This window comes from Dipodomys ordii, unplaced genomic scaffold (assembly GCF_000151885.1).
Source record: "Dipodomys ordii isolate 6190 unplaced genomic scaffold, Dord_2.0 Scaffold63, whole genome shotgun sequence".
In the NCBI taxonomy this organism is placed as follows: Eukaryota; Metazoa; Chordata; class Mammalia; order Rodentia; family Heteromyidae; genus Dipodomys; species Dipodomys ordii.
The window spans coordinates 7,704,920-7,725,209 of NW_012267279.1; the positions used below are offsets into that span (position 1 = coordinate 7,704,920).

General features: G+C 36.6%; 1 protein-coding gene across 1 annotated transcript in view; it reads left to right on the forward strand.

Moving 5' to 3' along the window:
* The window catches only part of Aplf (aprataxin and PNKP like factor), a 51,900-nt gene that overhangs the window by 9,106 nt on the left and 22,504 nt on the right, over positions 1-20,290 (forward strand). Inside the window, exons 3-8 of the mRNA XM_013022456.1 lie at positions 2,616-2,788; positions 5,717-5,864; positions 6,186-6,300; positions 10,168-10,352; positions 15,391-15,728; positions 19,538-19,663. Of these exons, the coding sequence (XP_012877910.1) occupies positions 2,616-2,788; positions 5,717-5,864; positions 6,186-6,300; positions 10,168-10,352; positions 15,391-15,728; positions 19,538-19,663 (1,085 nt within the window). The remainder of the gene's footprint in view (positions 1-2,615; positions 2,789-5,716; positions 5,865-6,185; positions 6,301-10,167; positions 10,353-15,390; positions 15,729-19,537; positions 19,664-20,290) is intronic.

Sequence of the window (20,290 nt, forward strand, 5' to 3'; positions counted from 1 at the left end):
GTCTCATGGCTTTTCTGTGGGCTGACCTGCAACCTAGATCCCGCCAAATACAGCACAAGTTGGCTGAAAGTCTTGACAACTTTTCTGCCCAGCTGGTCTTAAACTGCAGTCCTCAAGATCTCAGCTTCCAAAGTAGCTACGATTACAGACATGAGTCACTGGTACCTTGATAAGTTGAATTTTAAAGTTGGATGAATTTCTTTGTTTGTTTTCTAACATTTCTCTTTAAAAAATGCTTTAACTTTTAGCCAGGCTTGGGTGACTCACAACTGTAATTCTAACTACCCAGGAGGCTGATCTGAGAATTGTAGTTTGAAGCTAACCTAGCTAGGAAAGTCTGTGAAACTCTTGTCTCTAACTAACCCCCAAAAAAAGCTGGAAGTGGAGCTGTGGTTCAAGCGGTAGAGTGCTAGGCTTGAGAATAAAGAGAAAAAGGCTTAGAGACAGCTTCCAGGCCCTGAGTTCAGTGTTAAGATGCTTTAACATTTCATTATTTGTGGAACTAGTACATGAAGATATGATACTGGCTCTTGAGGAGACGATGTTAGCTTTTTTAATGCATCATTTAAATTTAATCTTCATTCTGATATCAGCAGGAAGGAAATGCATTATGAAGACAAACTGATGTTCTTTGTAGAAGACCATGTTATCAGTGTTCGTTAGTCTGTGGGGTATCTGTAGCTGTCAGTGCTTTTATCACAGTTTGTTATCTTCTCATTTTGGTAATTGTATGGTTCAGGGAGTAGTTATATAACAATATATAGGTTTCTATTGACAAACCAAAACCAAAAGCAAAGATCTACATTGCTGTAGATTACTTATTTATAAAACCCAGTGGCAGGGGGGAGGAGAGGCGGGTGGGATGAGATAGTGGGAGAAAAACTATGGAGTGGGTAACAAAGTTTGGCAAGAAATGTACTCATTATCTTACTTATATAACTGCAACTCCTCTGTACAGTACCTTTACAATAAAGTAAATCCCCCAAGCCCCCATGTTATTGATGACAATAAAATGTTTGAATTATGGGAGGGGTTTATTTCACCTTGATTCTAGTTGAGATTTAATATGCCTCTCAATAAATTTTAAATTTTTTGAAGGAAACTAGTAAATCTGTTTATCTTTGTTAACAAGGAGATAATGACAAAAATAATTCAAAATAGTGGACAATATACTGGCTTTCACTTCAATATTTTGCTGCTTTTGATTGAATATGAATGATGATCTTCATACTGGGAGTTTCATTGAAGAAAATAACATTTCTCTTTCAGGAAACTAGAAAGCTATGTTGTTTGAGAGCTTTGGTTAGAATCTCTTCTTACAGTTTCTCATTTTTAAATTATATTAAGAAATTATTAGAAGAAAATAAGTGGAATAGGAGCTAGCCATTCTCAGAGAATCAGTGCATTTTGGAAAAAGAAATTGGGCTAATTTTTTTCATACTGAGACTTACTTATTTTTCATTTTTCTTAACTCAGTGTGTCCAGTGGTCTTGGTTAAGAAAAACAGAAAAAATTATATGTTTTTTATTGTAAAAATACTGTACAGAGGGGTTACAGTTACATGAGTAAGGTAATGAGTACATTTCCCATCGAGCATTGTTACCTCCTCCTTTGCTTTTCCCTACCATCCCTTCCCTTCCCAGCTTCTCAACTCCTTGAGCCCCCCTCCATGCTCCCCCACCCCTGCCACCCCCTCCCTGGAAGTTGTAAAGTTGGTTTTCAACATAGTGTCTTGTACCTCTCATTGTTACAATGGGTCAATCTGTATCCTTATTTCAGCATTTTGTTATTTCCCTTCCCTTCTCCAAATTAGAAAAATGTATATACAAAATGCAGGACACCAACATCAAATACAGTAAAAACAGGGATTATTACAGGGTGGGTGGGTAGAAGAACATATAAAAGAAAAAAAAAACCACAGTACACTATAAACACGTTAAAAACAATAGCAAGCAAGAAAAAACACTACTTGTGGCCCTATCTGAGGTTCATTTCACTTAACATCATCTTATGTGGTCATATGTACATAGCTTTTGATCTTTTCTGCTTGTCCTAGACATATACCAGTTATTGCAGATAAGGGAAACCATGGGACTTATGTTTCTTTGGGCCTGGATTACTTCACTTAATTTAATGTTTTCCAAGTCTTTCCATTTCCTAACAAATGGGGTGGTGTCATTCTTTCTGATGGAGGCATAAAATTCCATTATATATATATATATATAGATACATATATATATATATATTTATTTCTTGATCCATTCATCTACTGAGGGGCATCTGGGTTGATTCCATATCTTAGTTATGGCAAATAATGCTGTGATAAACACAGTTGTACAAGCTGGTAGCTTTAGTATACCCTTAAAACAGAAAAAAATTTAACCAATTAATTGATTACCACTTTTTTCTTGAATTCCTGGAAAATGGGAAGTATTTTTCTCATTTATGTATGAATAGTAATTATGCTACTTGTAAATTGTAGACATACTGAACTTTTCAGTGTAAGTTATACTTAAATTTTTTGATACCGATATTCTATATCAGTTCATACTTAGTTGTATTTTTTTTTATAATTTTGAGTTACTTCATCACTGTCTTCTTTTTCTATCGGCCAGATACATACAAATCCATGTTTTTATCAGTCTTCTGAGACAGGCCAGCTCTTACCAATGAAGAGAAATCTATGGTGCTGGTTGCATCCTGGAGATAGATTATCTTTGTTAGTCGACAAGTACATTTTCCGTGTTTCCTCTACACATTCTGAAACAGATCTGGAATGTACCTTAATGTAAGTTTGCCTGGTGTCAGTAAGTAATACATTTGTAATCTAATTCTATATTCATCATAAATATGTCCATAGAAAATAATTTTAATATCAAACCATTTTGGAGAGTTGGTAACCTGTGTATGGGTGTGTATGTTGTGAATGCTTTTGTGTGTACACGCATTTTAGAAAACATTTTACCTTGGAAATCTATACCTTAGTAATGATTGGTCCAAAATTGTATTGTCTTGTACGTTTGTATTCTGAATTTCTATTCAACAATTACTAAGATAGTTAATTTGAAATTGACTGCATTTTTTCTTACTTTTGAAAGCTTGTTTTCATTAAGGTATCAACTTGGGACTTAGACCACATTCTTGTTATAAAAATACAAGAAATGTAGAATAGGGAAATTGAGGATATATACACATTAGAATAAATATACTAATATCCAGTATGAAGTTAAAATTCACATACTAGATTGTTGAACCACTTGTTAGATTATAAACTAGACATATAGAATCAGAAGGGAAAAATTTTACAGAGTATGTTTTCTAATTGCCCATGTTTTAAAATCAGAAATCACTTAGAGTAAAATATAGGCTAGTACCAGGGCTTGAGCCTGTAATTCTAGTTACTTGTGAGGCAGAGCTTGGGAGATTGCTCTTCAAGGCCACTTGGGCAAAAAAGTTTGTGAAACTCCATCTCAGCCAATGGTCGGGCATGGTAGTATACCTGTTGTCCCAGCCACCGAAGGAAGCACAAAGATAGGATGCAATAGAATGTATCTGTTATCCTCAGTGACATGAGAAAACTAGCAGGAGGATTGTAACACAGGTCAGCCTGGGTGTTAAGTGAGACCCACCTCAAAAATAGCCACATAAAAAAGGTCTGGAGGCATTGCTCAAATGGTGGAGCAATGAACAGCAACCACAGTTCCCAGTACTTAGAAGTGAAATAAAATAATAGAAACAGAATCAAGTAAACATATCTTCATATATTTTGAAATTAACACATTTTTTTGGGGGGGGTCCGGTCGTGGGGCCTGAACTCTGGGCCTGGGTGCTGTCCCTCAGCTCTTCAGCTCAAGGCTAGCGCTCTACCACTTGAGCCACAGTGCCACTTCTGGCTTTTTTCTTTTTGCTTATGTGGTGCTGAGGAATCGAACCCAGGGCCTCATGCATGCAAGGCAAGTGCTCTACCACTGAGCCACCTTCCCAGCCCAAATTAACACATTTTTAAATAACTTCAGGGTCAAAAAAACTCATTAGGAAAATTAGAAATATATATATGTATATATATGTATATCTATATCTATATATATATATTTGGGGGGGGAGGGTGGTCAGTCGTGGGGCTTGAACTCTGGGCTTGGGTGCTGTCCCAGAGCTCTTCAGCTCAAGGTAAGTGTCCTACCACTTGAGCCACAGAGCCACTTCCGTTTTTCTAGTGGTTTATTAGAGATAAAGAGTCTCACAGTTTCCTGCCTGAGCTGGCTTTGAACCTTGATCCTCAGATCTCAGCCTCCTGAGTAGCTAGGATTACAGGTGTGAGCCACCAGAGTGAAGTTTAGAAAATATTTTTAACAGGATACTGAAAACACCTTAAAAATTCTTACAACAGCTCAGTTGGTTTTAGTTGACCAAAAAGGGCAAGTGAAGTCCAATTTAAATACATAGAAGTCAACGAAGTAAAAATAGACAAAAAGAAGATCAGTCAAACTATAAATTGGATTTTTGAAGAGATTAATGGAATTTTTTTTATTGTGAAAATACTGTACAGAGGGGTTACAATTACATGGGCAAGATAATGAGTACATTTCTTATCAAGCATTGCAGCCTCCTCCTTTGTTTCCCCTTCCCATCCCGTCCTCCTCCTGTCCCCCCCAACCCTTCCCTCCCCAACCAAAGTTGTAAAGTTCGTTTTCGACATACGACTTGTACATCTCATTGTTGCAATGGGCCCACCTGTATCCCTATTTAAACGATTTGTTAGATTAATGGAATTTTAAAAATCTTCTGTCACAATTACTGAGAAAATTAAAAAGGAACAAAATATAAATTATATCAAGAATGACAGAGAGGATACAATTATTGATACCACAGACCTTCAATAACTAGTAAAGTTAAAGCAGGATTGTGGGAAAAATATACAATTTTTCGCTCTGGGCTTGGGTCCTATCCCTCAGCTCTTCAGCTCAAGTCGAGCACGCTTCTGCTTGAGCTACAGTGCCACTTCCGGTTTTCTAGTAGTTTTATTGGAGATAAGAGTCTCACAGACTTTCCTGCCCGGGCTGTCTTTGAACCATGATCCTCAGATCTCAGCCTCCTGAGTAGCTAAGATTACAGGTGTGAGCCACTGGCAAAATATACAGTTTTTTGATTAAAATTATTCCCACTGACTTAAACTCTGAGCATATCATAGAAAACACTTGTTCTATACCAAGGGGAAATGAGGAAATATTATTTCAAACTATGCCCTTAAATTTGATGGCTTAAATACATGGTTACATTTCTAGAAAATCGCAATTTTCCAGTACTAATATAGGAAGTTTGAGACTATTTCATAAGTGGCAGTATTGGCCAGAAATCTGATAGCAGCTATATGTGAGCTTGAACTCAAAATCTGATAAATTTCTTTTCTAATAGCTTAACTAAATTAGCTAATGCTTGCATTATCTCTTAAATACAGGGCAGTGGTCTTGAGTTTTCTAAATTGCTATGGTTTCAAGGCCATCTTGGAAAAACTAATGTATTTTATGGCAACATGCATGACAATACATGAAGAACATATTCAGATTCATATATTTTATTCTATAATCTGTTTTCAAAAATTTCTTTGAAAAAAGTACAACTCTTCAGTCAATTGTATTTAAAAAAGGTTTCCAATGCAATAGTTACCAGCAGAAGTGTTTTAAATGATTATAAAGCATATTTTTAATTTATCTTACAGAAACAGTCAAACATTTGATGAAAATGATATATTGAATGAAATACCAAAGTCTCCAGTGATAAATTTACCTAATAAGACAACTTGTACCTCACAGCTGGAAAGCAGTCCAGAAATAATCAACAGCCAAACATCCACAGTAAATAACCTGGTGAGAAACTTAAAATCTCATCTATATCCAACCTGTTCTTCATATTATTTTTAAGAAGACAAAGACCACTAAAATCAGGCATACCATAGTAGTCTTGTTGGTGTTGCTCTGCTTTTGGTTTTAAGTTAAGCACTAGAGAACACCACACTGAGCCAACACTTCAACTAATAAAGATTTCAACTAATGATTCTTTAAGAAATTTAAACAATTCAATCCATAGTTGGAGATGGACATTTCAGCTTTCTGCATAGTACAAATAATTTTATAAATTCATTAAGATTCATGATTATCTTTATGAATTAATTTGTAGTTGCCCTTTAGTCTTTCCTAGGTGAATGTAGGACAAACCCTGCCCAGAGGAAAAGAATCCTTCCAGCTTGGATGTTGGCAGAAAATTCAAGTGATCAAGACCTTTTAGCACCTATTGTCAGTGGAGGTAGGTTTTTGTTTGTTGACTTCTAAGAAAACATTAAGCAAAACTCACAGATTCTTCTGAACCAATATAGAGTAGTTTGTTGTGTACAGTTTAGCTTAACCTAAGAATTTAGTTGTATTTATGTTTTTGAGATAAGGTCTTTGCATATAGGCAGGCTGGCCTTAGACACCTCAGTGCTCTATTGCATGCCCTTACTGAGGCTAAGAATTCTTTAGATCTGTACCTGCATTATAGCTTAAAGCATAAGCTTTTATTTTATGCCATTTATCAAATGCCATTCTGCTGATTGTTTTTCATTTAAAAGTACTGTTACATTCCAGACTTAAGATACTAATATTGATTTTCAAATGAACCTGTTGGCATCATGTCTGAGATAAAAGGGAAGCACAATAGGAGCACTTAAAGTTAAATTAATTAAATAAAAAATGCCAGATGCTGGGAGATTCTAAAAAGATCCGACCTCTGTCTTGGTTCAGCTTACTGAGATGGCAAATACAGTGATTTATGTCTTCGGCTGGATTATCAGTTGTTTCAGGGTTCTTAAGAGTCTTTACTAATTGTTATCTTCAGGCACAGTGTTATTAATTTGGAAGTATTAGAGCTTTCTCAGGCTAGTTTAATCAAAGGAGAATGTGTAAGGTTAGAATAGCTCTCCACATCTAGGGAGTGGAGTACAGTTAAGTCTCATGGGAGATGGATGGCCAGTCAGTCCCGCCCTCTTCCCTCCTGTACACAAGAGCTGTATTCTTGTTTCTCTTTCCACAGCTCAGGTCTTTGTCTTTGATTTTTGAATATTCTTTAGTTTGCCTAACTTCTGGTGTTGGCCTAAGTCTCCTTTCCTTAAGCCTTCATTGCTAACTAGTTATTAGGTAGCTATGTCTTCTCAAGGCAACATTTCATTAAGAAAAACATTTTGGCCCATGGTGAACCAGGCCTCTAGATCTAGGATCTCTAAAAAGTCCTGGTGAGAAGGGAAATAATTGGCAACTGTAACACATATATTTGCATGTATATGCAAGGTTAGTTAAAAACATATTTTAATAGTTTTTAAGTGTTTCTAGCTCTTCTGAGGGCGTGACATTATTTATTTGTTTATATTTATTTTTAATCAACAACATAAATAATTATCTATATTTGTGGGGTTCAAGTAATGTTTTTTATTTATCATTGCTTTGTTTCTTTTTATTGCTGAAGAATATTCAATTGTTGACCATATCAGATTGTTTACTCATTGTCCTTTTGATAGACATTTGAGTTGTTTGCAGTTTTTGGTTGATATTCTTATTCAAGTACATTTTTTTTTTGTTTTTTTTTTTTTGGGTCCAGTCGTGGGCCTGAACTCTGGGCCTGGGCACTGTCCCTCAGATCTTCAGTTCAAGGCTAGTGTTCTACCACTTGAGCCACAGCACCACTTCCGGCTTTTTTCTTTTTGCTTATGTGGTACTGAGGAATTGAACCCAGGGCCTCAGGCATGCAAGGCAAGCGTTCTACCACTGAGCCACCTTCCCAGCCCTCCAGGTACATTTGTGAACATATGCTTTAGTTTCTCTTGAAAGAATATTGAATAGTGGAGCTGCTGAGTCAATGAGTAGATATATGTTAGCTTTCTAAAATGCTGCAAATCTTTTTCCAGAATAGTTGTACCTTTACACAGTCCTTGGAAATACATGAGAAGGTTCTAGTTACTCCATGCATTCACCAATGTTGTGTATATATATATATATATGTATATATATATATATATATACATATATATATATATATACACATACATATCAAATTATATATATCAAACTATATATCTAGTTATATATATGTCTGTATATCTATCTATATAGATATATTGGTAAGTAAAGAATTGTTTTTTTGCCAGGCGCTGGTGGCTCACACCTCTAATCCTAGCTACAGAGGAGGCTGAGATCTGAGGATCATAGTTCAAAGCCAGCTCTGGCAGAAAAGTCTATAAGACTCTTATCTCCTATTAACCACTAGTAAACTGGAAGTGGCTCTGTGGCTCAAGCGGTAGAGCGCTGGCCTTGAGCTGAAGAGCGCAGGGACGTCCAAGCCCAGAGTTCAAGCCCTGTGACAGACAAAAAAAAAAAAGGAACTGGTTTTTTTTATGAACTTAGTATTGGGCACCCTCAGGTTGATCACTTATGGCTAGTACTCTATCACTTGAGCCACACTTTGTGCTTTCGGCTGTTGTTAAGTAAAATATGGTTACTTGAGCACAAGCACTGTGATACTACAATAGTTGGTCTGATAACGAAGGTAGTTACTAAATGGGTACCAGAATATAGCATGGATACACTGGACAAAAGAATAATGAGTGGGAGGGAACAAGATGGTGTAAGATTTCAGTGTGTTACACAGAACATCATGTGATTTAAAATGTATGAATCGTTTCTGTAATTTTCCATGGTTGACTATAAGTGAAACTGTGGAAAATGTAACCATGTAACTAAAGGTAGATAGCTAAATGGTATTTTTATATTGGTTTTGTTGATATTTCTCTTTGAAAAGATGAACATTATTCCATTGATATTTCCTGACCTTAAAGAAGAGATTAGTATTTCAGCCCATGTGCCTATGCTTTCGAACAGTGTAAACTGACTACAGCCAATGGGTCAAGTTTGGCCCATTGAGTATTTTTACAACTAAAGGCTTATTGGCATACAGACACAATATATGGCTACTCTCTAACTCTACGAAGTAGAGTTGGGTAATTGTGTCAGACACAGTGTGGCTCACAGAACTTGAACTGTATACTCTCTGTTTTTTTTTCCCCCAGGAAAAAAAATTACTGACCCCTGCTTTAGTACATTAAAATAGTGACTACAGATTGTTCACATACCTATATCCTGGCTCTACTGGAATCTTTGGAGAAATTCTGTTTATAGTTAAAATTTGCTTAGGAATATTTGTTGAGCACCAGTCTTGTTCTAGGCACATCAAATGATCATTTCTGGTGTAGAAAAGATAGTTGTACATATTTTCCCATTAAAACAAGCAGATGACACTTTTCCTTTTTTTTTTTAACCTTTTACTTTTAAAATCTTTATTCTTCTCCTCCTTACCTTTACCCTTACCTTTATCTTTATCTTACCTTCCTTTTTTCTTCAGTGGATGGAATGTCAGGTGTTGTAAATGCTAGGCAAGTACTCTGCTTCTGAGCTACATCCCAGCACTCATTTTTTTCTTTACTTATTAGATGGTTTATGAATTTGTTACAACATATGATACTGACTTAGGTTTACCCACTCACTGGACTTTGGGTGAGTAATATATGGGATACAGTGTCCATTGTCACATTGAGACTTTATTAGCAATCTGTAGATGTCATTCTCCTTTTGAGTTGCTTTGGGTTCTTTATTTAAGATAACTGTGGATGTTAAGGACTCTATAAATATACGTAAAGTTCATTGGGTCAGATTTTCTGGGTCAGATTTTCTCTTAGAGAAATTTGTTATAACTTCAAACTATGGTAGCAAGATTTCATCAGTTAAAGTCAGTTAAAGTAGCAAATTATAAACTTAGTTTATGTATCGTACCTCACTTACTTCTAATAATTCCATGAATTATTATTATAATTCCCATTTTGTAAATGAAGCTGAAGCACAGAGAAGTGAGGTAAAACTCTTGAGGTGTGAAACTCATGTTTCATCTTGGCCTGGCATGTTCCAGGTTTAGCACCATTGGCCATGTGCTGCTGTTTTGTACTTTGTGAAATTTGTAAATAAATGTTTCCAAGTTGGCATTCTATGAATGGAGCTTTATTTCTACATGCTCTTCTATTCGTGTTTTATTTCTTTTTTTGAAGATTGACACTTGAAGATATAGAAATACTGTTTTGTATGTGTATTTCAGGTAATGGTGTCATCCAGGGAAATGGAAAAGAAGGGAGCTGCAAAAAAGCCACTCTACTAGATATGACACAGCAAGGCAGAAAGCGATTGATTTCATCAGGAAATTCAAAAAGTACATCAGCAGAACAAAACTCAGGAAAAAAAAATAAAAATATTGATCAAGAAGAGCCTGTCATTTCATCCAAGGTGATTTTAGAAAAAAAATGTTTATTTCGTTATTTATTTTTATTTGTTTATTTATTTTATTGTCGGTCATGGGGCTTGAACTCTGGGCCCGGTGCTATCCCTCAGCTCTTCAGTTCAAGGCTAGTGCTCTACCACTTGAGCCACAGTGCCACTTCTGGTTTTCTGATGGTTTATTGGAGATAAGAGTCTTACAGACTTTTCCTGCCCAGACTGGCTTTGAACCGCAATTCTCAGATCTCAGCCTTCTGAGTAGCTAAGATTACAGGCACCTGCCTCATTATTTATGTTCTATGTTACATGTTTTAGGTAGTAAGTAACCCTTCCCAGCCTTTTGCCTAGGATAAAGAGGTAAGCATTAATTATACTATATACGTCAAGAAGAAGAAGACCTGCTTTTTATTATGGAGTTTATGAAAATAAAACTAGCTTAATTTTTAATGTACAGGTTAATGTACATTGGAGAAAATAAAAAGATTGATTTAGAAATTTTCACACTGGGAAAAAAGGGAGTCTACTTATCTCTGGTCATAATTTGGTGCCTCCATCCTGAAAACCTACCTCTTCCATTCCACAGTAAGAAACTGATTTCTGTCCCATGAAGCAGAGGCAAGAGTGAGAGTAGTATGTGAAAGACTCGTCCTCTGTGATAGCTTCTGACATTCCATTTGCTCTTGAGCACACTCTTCCAAAACCAGCCCTGTTCCTTTTACTCTTTATAAGACTAAAATGACCCACAAAGCTCTGCCATTGGTTTACTAGGAAAATTATCACCATTAGCCACTTCTTTCCAAAGAAGAAAAATGCCTAAATTTTTTTTGCCCTAGGGCCATCATTCTCTTGATCCTTTTTTAAAAAGTATCTGAAAAATAGGCTTCATTATCTTTGAATATCCAGTGTTAAGGAATGCCAATTCAGCAAAATTATTCTAATGAGTTAGTGAAAACTGAAAGAGGAAAGAAAAGGTCTATAAATACTCTAAGATCACTGTGGATGTGATTTTGCAGCGGATTGTTCAGAACTGTCCTTTTCATACTTAGAGAAGAAAGGATGGGAGGGAGGAAAAGGAAAGTACAGGAGAGGAGAAAACATAAGAAGAGTTAGAAGCCTAACGGAGATCCAAATACAGGAGATCCAAATACAGATTGAGAATCTCTAATCCCCTAATCAGACATCTGAAATACTCCCAAATCTGAAGCTCTGCACACTGATAAGATATTCAAAATTATTTGGATTTGGGCTCTGAAATTTCAGATTTTGGATATGCACATTAGGGATGCTCAACTGTATATCTATATGCATATTCTGAAATATGGAAAAAACTCTGAAATCTAGAATATTTCTAGTTATAGTCATTTTGAATATGGGATACTCAGCTGTAGTAGACCGCCATCTCACACTGTTACTCAAACTTGCACCAAGACTCCTAAGAACAGTAATTCCTAATAAAGCCATCAGAAAGGGTTATTTTGCAGAGAGATTTCCTTAAAATGTTTCCTACCATAAGATAAATCCTTGGACAGAGATCAGAAGAGAGTGAGGTAAAAGACTAGGAATGTAAGGAAGACATTTATTAACATAGTCAAGAAATAGAATTGCTGGGCACTGATAGTGCAAGCCTCTAATCCTAGCTACTTAGGAGGCTGAGCTCTAGAGGACTGTAGTTTGAAGCCAGTCCAAGCCAAAAAGTCTGCAAGACTATCTCCAATTAAATGGCAGAAAGCTAGGCTGGAAACATGGCTCAGCTAGGAGAGTACCATCTGAGCAAGCAACCTGAAAAAGTACAAGGCCCCAAGTTCAAACTCGGGTACTAACAAAGAGAAAATAGGAAAGAGAGAAAGAAATAGAATCTGAGGCAAGGCAGTGACTTTAAGGATGGTGAGGAAACATTGGATTAGAAAAATACCTAATAAGCAAAATGGTAGCACTAATTGTTCAGATCTGGGAAAAGTCAGGAGTGACAGGACAACTTCCGAATTTCTAGATAGAAGGAATGACTATATTGTATTGTCAGAAACCGTGGTAGAGAATAATACAAAGGCAAGATTTCTGTTTTGGCATTTTGAGTTTGAGGAGCACCCAATATTGAGAAGAAATGCTGAGCTAGTGGCTGAATATATGAATTAGCTTAGGAATGAAACAGGGAGGTTGGGATTATGCAGTTCTTAATGTATGGATGCTAATGGAATTGATGGACTTTTAAGACAACTTAGCCACACAGACATTCTTGCCAAGGGGAGCTTGGAAATGATAACAGATTACCTCACTGAATTTGTATTAAGGAAAGTTCTTTATCCTGTCTGTGGCAATGCATTAAGAGTTCAGATGGTTGAAGGGCAGGGAAGAGCTTTTGGGCAAGTTATCAGACTATTTTACTAGCTTTATTAGTGTATTCTAGCCACTGCCAAGCACCAAAGGTACCTTCCAGCAGTTTCTGTTGCAGAAATTATGGTCATTCTTAGGAATTTCTAACATTCCGTACATTTCCATACTTTTTTTTTTTAACATTTCCATCTAATCTTAAGAAATAAGCAAGGTGGGGATGCTTACAAAAAAATTGAACCCCTCTGTCTTCTATCTACTATAGAGAGAGCGTCTTCCATCTCTCCTGTTCCTTGGCTTATCACCTCAATGACTGGTTCAAGCTCAAAGCTCTGTCTTTGGCACAGTACTTCTAAGTCTCAGTAAACTTACAAATTACTGCATGTAATGGAGATTGAAACCATGGGTGTTAAATTTTGAATGCCAAGGGTCTTTTCTGTATCAATATTTCATGGAATTCCATGAAGAGAATTAAGAATTCCAGGTTTGGAGCTTCTTCAAATATATTTGAGAATCTCTCATCCATAGTACTGTCACTGGCTTTCATGTTTCTTTCACTTTCACAATAAGTTAACATGTTAAACATGCTCCTTGTAGGGATTTAAAGTGATTTTTTAAGTAAAAGAGAGTTTTCTCTATATTTTGTAGAACTAAAATAAGAAATTGAATTATGATGTTATACATTTTCTTTCTTATATTTCATTTTCTTTGGGCTTTTCACAACATTAATACATGCTTAGTGTTAAAAAATAGACTACAGGAACATGTGGAATAAAGAGGGAAAACTTGGCTTTGTCCTGTTATTCCATCCCATTTTCTTACTAATATTTTCCACGATTCTAAATGTTCTAATTGGATTTATACAAGTAGATATATAAATATACAAGGAGCTAAATGGCACACTGTATATATTCTGTTCTTGTTAAAAGCATCGTTAGAGAGGTTACTCTTATTTCAATTTCTGTACAATGTTTCATAGGAATGTATTCTAATTTATCATTTCCCTACTTTTGTCTTTTTTTCCCTGTAATAAATGGGATAGGCTGCTTAGGGTGATTTTTTCCCCCATCTCCCTCAAACTACTGCTATGGCCAGAAGCTGGGGTCAGAGGTACTAAACATAAGTATCTCATATTTGAAAGGAGCCCCCAGCAATGAGGATCTATTCTTCCTCATTGAGCCTTTTGAAATGTATATGAAGACTTCACCCTCCCACTCCCAGGCTTTTTATAAAGAAAATAGAGAGGCTGAAAGTTTCAAGGTATGGGGAGTTTGCAGTTTGTTGGGAGAATTATTGCCTCCCTTTCTAAAATCAAGAGGAGAATGACACTCTAAGAGTATTACCTCTGCCATTTCTAAATACCAACATGAACCAGAGACTGACATTGTACTGGATATCTAGTGGATTTGCTGATCACTGTTTAATAGGGAAAATGAAAACTGGACTGTCAAGTCAGTGGGCAGGTTAGGATTACTCAATTCCTAGTTCAGACTTCTAGTACCTGGAATGTGTCAGTTCTGCAGTAGAACAGGATGAGATTGGGGAATAGTTGAGCAGTTTGGAAGTAGAATGTAGAATGTATGGTTTAGTGCCACCAGCCAAGAAATAGCCAAGTAATTGCTGTTCTCATTGCTTATCTGTTAGTATACAGAACTATTATAAAACCTAGGTTCATTAGCAAGATGATAGTCATGGAAGTAGTGTTTTGAAGTTATATACTATGTTTCCTTAAAAAGAAAAGAAAAAAATATTAAAACACCTAGTTTTAGCCCAATAATGTTGTAAGATAAATCATACCAGAAGCCATACTTTGAAATATAGAATATTGGAGTCTTTATTACACATTTAACAGACTGCAGACCACCTGTTGTTAGGAAACATGCTGAAGAGAAAAGAAAGAACAAAAACAATACGAACAAGCCAATTCACCTTCATTGGAGAGCTGAATTGAGATGCTATGATACTGGAGATGAGACAGGAGACAGGACACAGGACAAGATCACATAGACTCACGTGGCATGGCCTCCTGGCAGCTAGGCTGGTCCGGGCCTAAATAGGTCAGCGCAGGGGGCAGATCCTCAGGAAATTCCCAGTCCCAGGCACTGGATTCAGTAACCTATCAGCCAAGTGCCCACCCCTGCCTCCAGGGATCTGGGCAGGTGTTTTCTTCCCTCAGCTTGAAGGCAAGAGGCCAGACCCTAAAATCCACCATGTGGCCCATATGGTGCCAGCCAGACCTGACCTCCTTACTTCAATAATATGTTAGTAAATTTGAGCTATTGGAATTAAGCAATGAAACTAGCTGTTTCTAGATGACATCCATCATACATGAATCCTTATTTGACAAGGAGTGAGCATATGTGTAGTTAACACATTGTCATGAGCCTAGAGGTGGTTATCAGGATTACTGGCATTTATCTGGGCAATGTTCATTCTCTACAGGAAGTGTTAAGTCATTAGAGGTCTTTTTAAACAAGACTAGGTTTATTCCTTGTGCTGGTAGTAGGTGTAAACTTAAAAAGTTCTACAATTCTAATGAGAATATTTTCTTGGTGCAAAGCACCTTTAAATTAAATTGGTTAAACAGAAACTTATTCAGACCATTTCAAAGGAAACATACTTTTTGTCTGAATGGGTTCTAACATATCTTCATCAAATTTTTATTTTTGAGCATGGAACAGTTTAATGGTTTCTGATTTTTTTCCCTGATCTTTTGTAGGAAATACTAGATTCATTTTCTCCAATTACATTAAATAATACAAATGTGAAGAGTGCAAAGACGAAAACACAGAGAAACAAAACTATTCTTGATGAACATGAGGTTGTGACTAAGGAAACACCAAATGAAGAGGACAAGGCAGCAAGTTGTTCTGAGAGTTGTTTGAGTGTCCAAAGCAAGTCATTCCCTACTGAGTCTGACAGATGCCATCCTGATTCTGGCTCTGATCCCTCTAGTCCTGAAACTTTGCATGCAAAGGCAACTGATTCAGTTCCACTAGATTCAGAAGGAAACAAGGTCAAGAGGACATCCTGCATGTATGGGGCAAACTGCTACAGGTAAAATGAACTCATAGGTAGAATATATTGCCACGATTCAGTAGCATAGAGCCATGGGGATCTATGCTATAGTGTATTAAAAACCTAATAAAAACCCACTGACTTAAAGGTTGGGAGCTTTACCATGTTTCTACTGTTATCACTGGGTTGCACTTTCTGTATGCATTCTAGTAAATCCTGCCAGAGGCTTTTAAGATACAATGGGGAATTAAATGTTTTATAGGTAGACATGCTGACTAATGCAAAGGTCTAAATACTGGCAAATCTAGACTTGAAAATGGAATCATTCAGACTTAAATACCTGCTTATGTAATGGCTCAGTACTAGAGAGATGGTTTCATAAATAGTTGTTGTATATAGTCTAATTATTAAGATAACTATAGATTGCTTTGGCATCATACCACAGTCGTGTACTTTCCTTTAAATTTTTTCTAATGAAAATAGATTTTTTTTCTAATTTTGTATTTAGAAATTAAAAAATGAACTTTTGTGAGTTTAAATGATAATCTCTTACGCTATGGCATCATTATAATGTTTATAATTACATGGCTATAATTACACAGTCTCATTTCAAAAATACTTGTTTGCCAATGCAACTTGTCTAAATAAATAACATAAACAGTGCATGCTAGTACATTTTCGGTCTTCCATGCAAAAAGTGTAATTGTATCACATTCTATTTATTTTATATTCATTATTTCTCTTAAAAGTACATACTCATTTTAGAAGCCAGGCGCCAGTGGTACACACCTGTAATCCTAACTACTTAGGAGGCTGAGATCTCAGGATTGCCCAGGCAGGAAAGTCCATGAAACTCTAATCACGACTAAACTACCAAAAATGCCAGAAGTGGACCTGTGGCTCGAGTGGTAGAGCAATATCTTTGAGCAAAAAAAAGCCTCAGGGAAGAGCTCAGGCCCTAAGTTCAAGCCCTAGAACAGGCTCCAATTTTTTTTTTTTGGGTCCGGTCGTGGGGCCTGAACTCTGGGCCTGGGCGCTGTCCCTCAGCTCTTCAGCTCAAGGCTAGCGCTCTACCACTTGAGCCACAGCGCCACTTCCGGCTTTTTTCTTTTTTTTATGTGGTGCTGAGGAATCAAACCCAGGGCCTCAGGCATGCAAGGCAAGCACTCTACAACTGAGCCACCTTCCCAGCCCTCCAATTTTTTTTAAAAGTATGTTGTCATTTTAGTATTTGGATAAATGCTAAAATTTTGTATTCATTTTTGTTAAAAGATGATTGAGGATGATTGAATATTTTGTCTATAATCATTTATTCATGTTTAGTTTTAATCAGCCTTAGCTTTAGGTTTCTTAAAACAAATTTTGATATAATTGATACATCAAAATCTTTAACACTGAAACCAAAAATCCAAAATGTTTTTGTAACAAAAGGGAGAAAATGACATATATTGAGTTCTTGTTATTTGTATACATGATAAAATCCCATTTAAATGTAGCTTTTCTTCAATTTCAATGTTACTGGTTTAGTTCAAGCCTCACGTTCTCTTAATCTCCTATCTCTATAAGTCCCCTACGTTTATACCATTCTTGCCTCAGTCATTTGCCCATGGGTAAGAAAGGAGAGAGTGAGAGAGAGATAAAGAGAGAGAGAGAGAGGGAGAAAGAGAGGTTTGACATTTCTAAAGCAATTTTATCTTGTCCTTTATTAAAAAAATAACAACACAATAACATCTAGCTTTGTTTGTAGAAACTGTTGCTTCCAAAAAAGTTTTTCTGAAGGCAGATGTGGTAGTGCATACCTGTGATCTTAGATAGCACTTGGGAAGATGAGGCAAGGGGAATTAGAGAATTTAAGACCATTCTGGACTATACAAAGAGTTCAAGTCTGGCCTGTATGAAATAGTCATCTTATATTTTTTAAAAAAGGAAAATAAGGGGCTGGGAAGGTGGCTCAGTGGTAGAGCGCTTGCCTTGCATGCATGAGGCCCTGAGTTCGATTCCTCAGCACCACATAAGCAAAAAGAAAAAAGCCAGAAGTGGCACTGTGGCTCAAGTGGTAGAGCACTAGCCTTGAGCTGAAGAGCTGAGGGACAATGCCCAGGCCCAGAGTTCAGGACCCACAACTGGACCCCCCCCAAAAAAATAAATAAAAATAAAAAAGGAAAATAAATCAATTGACAAAACCAAACAAAAAAATCTTTCTGAAACGTTTATTCTTTGGTGTTATACAGTTTTTCTATTAAGGCTGTATATTTCCTTAGTAAACCTTAAAAATAAGATATAAATTGGAATTATTCCTTACTAATGAATAAAATATTTATTCCTTAATTTGACCTATAACTTTCATCTACGAAAGGTCACACAAATCATTTCAGAGTTAATAGGATATGACAATGTTTTCACCTCTGGCAATTGTGAAGTATCTTGAAGACAAGTGAGAATGAGGAGTGCTGAGCCCTCACATTTGAAAACACCAGAGGCAGCCAGGATAATGAGTCGTCTTTGTTCTTTGTCACTTGCCAAACTTGTTGTCTTGGGGCTTAGACAATAAGAAATGAGTTCAATGTTAAGGAAGGAAGGAAGGGCCCTGAAAATGGAAGCCTAGACATCTGGGAGGAAAATATGGTATAACTAGATTAATATTGGTTAGGGTAAGCAATAATAATTTATATGGCATGTAAAATACACATGAAATTACAATATTTGAAAATAGCATAAACATGATTGGGTTATGGGAGTAGGGAACTTATCATGAATGAACTAATGCCTTTCTCACGCGAGTAAATTCTTGCTTTCTCGGTACTATAAGAGTGGGGTGTTACACAGTAGGTCCACGCCTCATGTTTTATCTGTAACAACCCCACTTGTGCCTTCCTTCCATCGTTATATCTCAGCAGGAGGCAATTGCCAAATGCTGTCCTTGTCTTGAAATTTCCAACCCATAGGACAAATGTTTCCAATCTCTCCTTATATATTACTTTCTTTTTTCTTTTTCTTTTTTGTCAGTTGTGGGGCTTGAACTCTGGGCCCGAATGCTGTCCCTAGGTTCTTCAGCTCAAAGATAGTGCTCTACCACTTGAGCCACAGCACCACTTCCAGTTTTCTGGTGGTTCATTGGAGATAAGAGTCTCACCAACTTTCCTGCCCAGGATGGCTTTGAACCATGATCGTCAGATCTCAGCCTCCTGAGTAGCTAGGATTACAGACATGAGCAACTGGTGCCCAGCTTCTTTTTTTATTTTTATTTTGTCAGTTGTGGGGCTTGAACTCTGGGCCTGGGTGCTGTCCCTGAGCCTTTTTGTGCTCAAAGCTAGCACTCTACCATTTGAGCCACAGTGCCACTATCATCCTTACATATTTCTAATAGCTAAAAGAACCCATATAAACAAACACTATCCCAAATTTTCATGAATTTTAAGGTTGTGAAAGAGGCCTGGGACTGAAGAGTTTGAGAAATACTTTTAGAACAGTAGAATGAGCTTTGTGTAGTCAAATGGGTTTAATGATTAAGGGGACACATAGGATGTTGTAGAAGATTTCTAAAAGGATTTGTTCTGCTCATTTTCTTAGCAGATGGTGCATAGATGTAAGCACTTTATTTAAACTTTTTAAGAAGCATATGTTGGTGATATTTCTATTATGTGTTTATTATGGACATATGTGTGCTTATAAAGCATTTGATACTAGAGATTTATAGTTTCTGTGAGAGTCCTGTACTGACTAGATATCATCAACTGTATGTTATCAACATAGTGTGTGGGTTCTTATTCTAAAACAATCAGTTGTGTATTGCTTGATACCTGCTATAGCCACTAGATATCTACAATACTCCTTTGTCACCATCATAGGAAGAATCCTGTCCATTTCCAATGCTTCAGCCACCCTGGTGATGCCGACTATGGAGATGTACAAGTTGTGGGTGAAGAAGAGGTTGATAGCCGGCCTGAATGCCCCTATGGGGCATCTTGCTACAGGTAAGGAACTTGAGTGTTTGGCTCTACCTCTGATGGGACATTCTCTTCTTTTTTAAAATTTATTTTTTCTTACATTTAAATAGTTGTACAAAGAAGTTTAAATTCACCCTGGCCAATTTATGTGTACAATGCATCTTTTTTTAAAAAATTATTTTATTGTAAAGATGCTGTATGGAGGGGTTACAGGTACGTGAGTAAGGTAATGAGTACAATTTCTTGTGGAGCATTGTTACCCCCTCCTTTATTGTTTTCCCACTATCCCTTCCCTCCCTGACCTCCCTCACTCCTCCCTATTCCCCCAAAGTTATAAAGTTCATTTCCAGCATAGTGTCTTGTGGGTATCATTGTTGCAATGGGTCATCCTATGTCCTTGTTTCAGCATTTTGTTATTCCCCTTTCCCTCCCCAAGTTAGATAACTGTATATACAAGATACAGGATACCAAAATCAAGTACAGTGACAACAGGGGATATACTATAGGGGGAAGAACATATGAAAGAAACAAAAAAATCACATAGTACATTAAAAACAACAACAACAAATAAAGATCTCTTATATCCAGATCTTGGGGTTCATTTTGCTTAGCATCATCTTATATGGTCATATATACATAGCTTTAGAGCTTTTC